Source organism: Centruroides sculpturatus, unplaced genomic scaffold (genome assembly GCF_000671375.1).
Source record: "Centruroides sculpturatus isolate CEXI.00-Female unplaced genomic scaffold, Cexi_2.0 scaffold5407, whole genome shotgun sequence".
In the NCBI taxonomy this organism is placed as follows: domain Eukaryota; kingdom Metazoa; phylum Arthropoda; class Arachnida; order Scorpiones; family Buthidae; genus Centruroides; species Centruroides sculpturatus.
In genome coordinates this window covers 1-4,341 of record NW_019390129.1, presented here as the reverse complement: position 1 = coordinate 4,341, position 4,341 = coordinate 1, and the positions used below count along the sequence as shown (strand labels likewise).

General features: G+C 28.8%; 1 protein-coding gene across 1 annotated transcript; it reads left to right on the top strand.

Annotated features, from left to right (window-relative positions):
* Positions 1 to 314: 314 nt before the first annotated feature.
* On the top strand, positions 315 to 4,054 carry LOC111617416 (proline-rich protein HaeIII subfamily 1-like; the record flags this gene model as incomplete). The annotated part of the gene is made up of 2 exons (XM_023358711.1): positions 315 to 557; positions 3,481 to 4,054. Coding segments are annotated over 2 exons (520 nt in total), but the record flags the coding sequence as incomplete, so codon positions are not given.
* Positions 4,055 to 4,341: the final 287 nt, after the last annotated feature.

The window sequence follows — 4,341 nt, the reverse complement described above, 5'->3', positions numbered from 1 at the left end:
TATTTTAGAAATTAATATGTAGGAGGACAATCATGATGCATTATAATTTGAATATTTGTTCTAGAAAAATATAATCATTGGAAATAGAATAAAAAAAATTAAAATTTAATTGCTATAAAAGTGAATTGTTACTTCTCTGAACAAGCTATAAGAATCAGTCTATCAAGGTTTCCTGGAACAATAGACAAATTTTTGCTGAGATTTTAAATTTCAGCTTCAGAATGTATGTCTATATAAAAGTTAACTAATTTATATATTCAAATATCAATTATTAATTAATTAATACTATTTACTGAAAACATTTTATTTTTCAGTAAAGCTGTACCTTATAATGCTCCTTCTGGAGGTTCTCAGAGTTTTGGACCAGGAGGATCAACTTACCAAGTACCAGCTACAAGTCAAGGATATCAACAGGGTCAACCTTTTCCGCCCGCTGGCTGTTCACCGTCTCCAACTCCAGGAGTTGCTCCGCCAACATCCGGAGGACCAAATCCATATTCTCGTGGTCCTCAGGTCGGTTATCCTCGTCCTGTTGCAAATTATCAACAAGGATACCAGTGACGTCTCTTGCCAAGATACTATATAAGTCAAGATTTGGGCTGTGTAACTTCTAATGATACAATCAAATGAGCATATGTACTCATTTTATTGTTAAGTTTAAATAAACAGTTTTGTATAGGATTTTGCATCTTGCAGTTTTCTGTTTGTTCTTTTCTGCATCAATTTTTATAGATATATTAAATATAAAAATTATTATTGGTATATTAAATATAAAAATCATTCCATGTTAAATTATATACTACGTCAGAAACATGTATACAACATTTGAATTTCATTTTTAAAACAAAAGTTTCTCATATTTTGGTGAATTTCCCGATTAATATTTATAGGCTTAGTTCAGACACTACTACATTTTTTGTGGCTATTGTCATATTTTTATACTGCAAATTTCTTCTGAACCTTGTTTGCATGATCAGATATTATTGCCACAGGGATGCAGAATATAAAACAAAATTTTGAATAGACATTTAATTCTGATATCATTGATAAAATAGTATAGTTGTCTTGTATTTCTAATTTCTTAATTGTTTCATCTTTAGAAATTGGATATTGACAAAACAACAAAGAAATTTAAGATTTTTGACTGAAATTTAAACTGCTTCAGTACATTCTTAATTTTTGCAGGAATACCAGAATAGGAGTTCTTAAAATTTTGTAAAGTTTAATTTATTAAAATTTAACTGCTTTATACGTTTAATTCTTTTCATTGCAAACAAAATGATAAATGAAAATAAAATTAATTATCTATAGTTCAGATTTTTCTTTATTCCAAAATAGTTACCTAAAAGCTTAAGTCCTTTTGTAACTCAATAATTAACAATGATTCAAATGAATTAATATCATTCATATTGACTTTATCATAAAATTAGAACAATTTTTTTATACAAAGTGAGATGAACTATTTAAGACTGATAAAATAAATATTAAAAATTTAGTGATAAGATCTTTTTTCAAGTTAACACTATCCAGTTTTTACATTTACTGCTGGGCTATTCAATAAAAATTTTATTTACTTAGAATCAGGGCTGTGGAGTCAGTTTGGAAAAAATGTGACAACTCTAACTAGCTGCTGAGCTAGATGAATCCAATTTGTTGATGAAATCAGTTATTTTGGTAAAGTTTTCATAATAGAAAGCACCTGCAGCTAACCAAGTTTTCTATCACATAATTATAGATTCAGGAAGAAGCTTTAAATTAATTATTTCTCTATACAGCTGAAGATGAGATGGACATTTTAAAGGGATTTTTTTTTCATCTCTAATATAAAGTCATTGGCTTTGCTGTATTCAACACAAATGCCCTACACAGAATTTGTGAATCTATGTATGATATACTCTCAATTTAAACATTTAATTTGCATCATACAAAGCTTGATCTGTTGCCACTTCCCATACAAGGTCATACTTTATTCCATCTGGCCACATCATTGAAACTCTGCATGATGGTCGAGGCATTAGTTTTTGGTAGTTTATACATTTTGATGAGCATTGGAGTAATTGGATCACCTGTGACTGGTGCATTTTAAAACAAATCATTTTAGATATCCATGGCTTTGTCTATAATGAAATAAACAATCAACAATATCATCAACAATACAAATGATTTTTTTCAAGAACATGCTTGTANATTAATAATGCTTATAAAATGTCATTGTTTTCTGTGTATTTTCTAAGATACATATTTAAATTCAGTGACCTTTCTAATATAAAAACAAATGTTTATAATTTTTGAAATGAAAATAAAAAATTGTCTGGTCACTTGTATTTATCACTAAACATAAATGACTTAACGCATGCTCATGCAAGAAGACAGCAATAATGCAATCTCTCTATCCAAAATGGCATGGATAAAGTCCGAATTTTAAGTCTTATTCTTGCTTCATCTATCCCGTTTTTGGAAAATGTCAGTTTTATCCACTTGTGACCTGATGAAAGTCATCATTCACAATAACGTAAATTACTTCAAATATTTCATATACTGTACTGTACCAGGGGTGGGCAAGCAAGAGTTCAGTGGGAGCCGAAATGTAGGTTTTGCAAAATGCATGGGAGCCACAGTTCTGTACTTTTTTATTTTGTACTGCGATTTTATTATACAGTAGAACCTCGATTATCCGGACCTCTATTATCTGGATTTTCGATTATCCGGATTGTTCAAAATAAACAAAAATTTTACGAATTTGCTGATTTGCACTTGGCGAATTACGATACTGTTTATGTACGTGATGGAATGCATAACTTTTTTTGTTTCAACAACGTCTCACCCAGCACAGTGGTCGTAAATTCTTATATTTTTATTATGACCCAAAATATATTTAACTTGACATACGTATTTATAAATAATTTATATTCAAATTACATCATTTCTATGACCAAGGGCGGCGTAAGGCANCAATTAATGAATTTTTCAAAAAAGCTTTATATTGAAAATATTAACTACACAATAAAAAAAAAAGTAACAATAGATTCAAAAGGCTTCACAAAGACTTGTAAATGAAATATTTTAACAGAACAAAATTTATTCTGTTAATTATTATTTCAGGAGCATTTTTTTGCAATAGTTTCATCCTGTTAGTTAAAAAAATAAGCAATTAAAAAAATTGATTGTTTGGTCAAAGTTTATGCATTGACAAATTTATTTTAGAAATTAATATGTAGGAGGACAATCATGATGCATTATAATTTGAATATTTGTTCTAGAAAAATATAATCATTGGAAATAGAATAAAAAAAATTAAAATTTAATTGCTATAAAAGTGAATTGTTACTTCTCTGAACAAGCTATAAGAATCAGTCTATCAAGGTTTCCTGGAACAATAGACAAATTTTTGCTGAGATTTTAAATTTCAGCTTCAGAATGTATGTCTATATAAAAGTTAACTAATTTATATATTCAAATATCAATTATTAATTAATTAATACTATTTACTGAAAACATTTTATTTTTCAGTAAAGCTGTACCTTATAATGCTCCTTCTGGAGGTTCTCAGAGTTTTGGACCAGGAGGATCAACTTACCAAGTACCAGCTACAAGTCAAGGATATCAACAGGGTCAACCTTTTCCGCCCGCTGGCTGTTCACCGTCTCCAACTCCAGGAGTTGCTCCGCCAACATCCGGAGGACCAAATCCATATTCTCGTGGTCCTCAGGTCGGTTATCCTCGTCCTGTTGCAAATTATCAACAAGGATACCAGTGACGTCTCTTGCCAAGATACTATATAAGTCAAGATTTGGGCTGTGTAACTTCTAATGATACAATCAAATGAGCATATGTACTCATTTTATTGTTAAGTTTAAATAAACAGTTTTGTATAGGATTTTGCATCTTGCAGTTTTCTGTTTGTTCTTTTCTGCATCAATTTTTATAGATATATTAAATATAAAAATTATTATTGGTATATTAAATATAAAAATCATTCCATGTTAAATTATATACTACATTGATATTGTGTAAAATGGTATTGCATGAGAAAGAATAAAGGTATATAAAGGTGCATATTTTGTATTGTATTGAAATATATTGTTAATTATGTATTCTAAATAAATTGTTTATAGGGTATTGGAAAAATTTATTAAAAAATCAAAATTTTTTTCATGGAAAGATTAGCAATAGTATTATTTTTCTTTTAATGGCAAATTAAAAGTAAAATCTTGAATTATGAATAAATATAACTGCGATAAAGAATTGAGAATGATTTTGCATAAATATATGCATATTAGGGTGATCCTTCTGTTCATAATGGAGGATTCAAAATGTGCCCGTCCGACTTTTTTTTTTTTT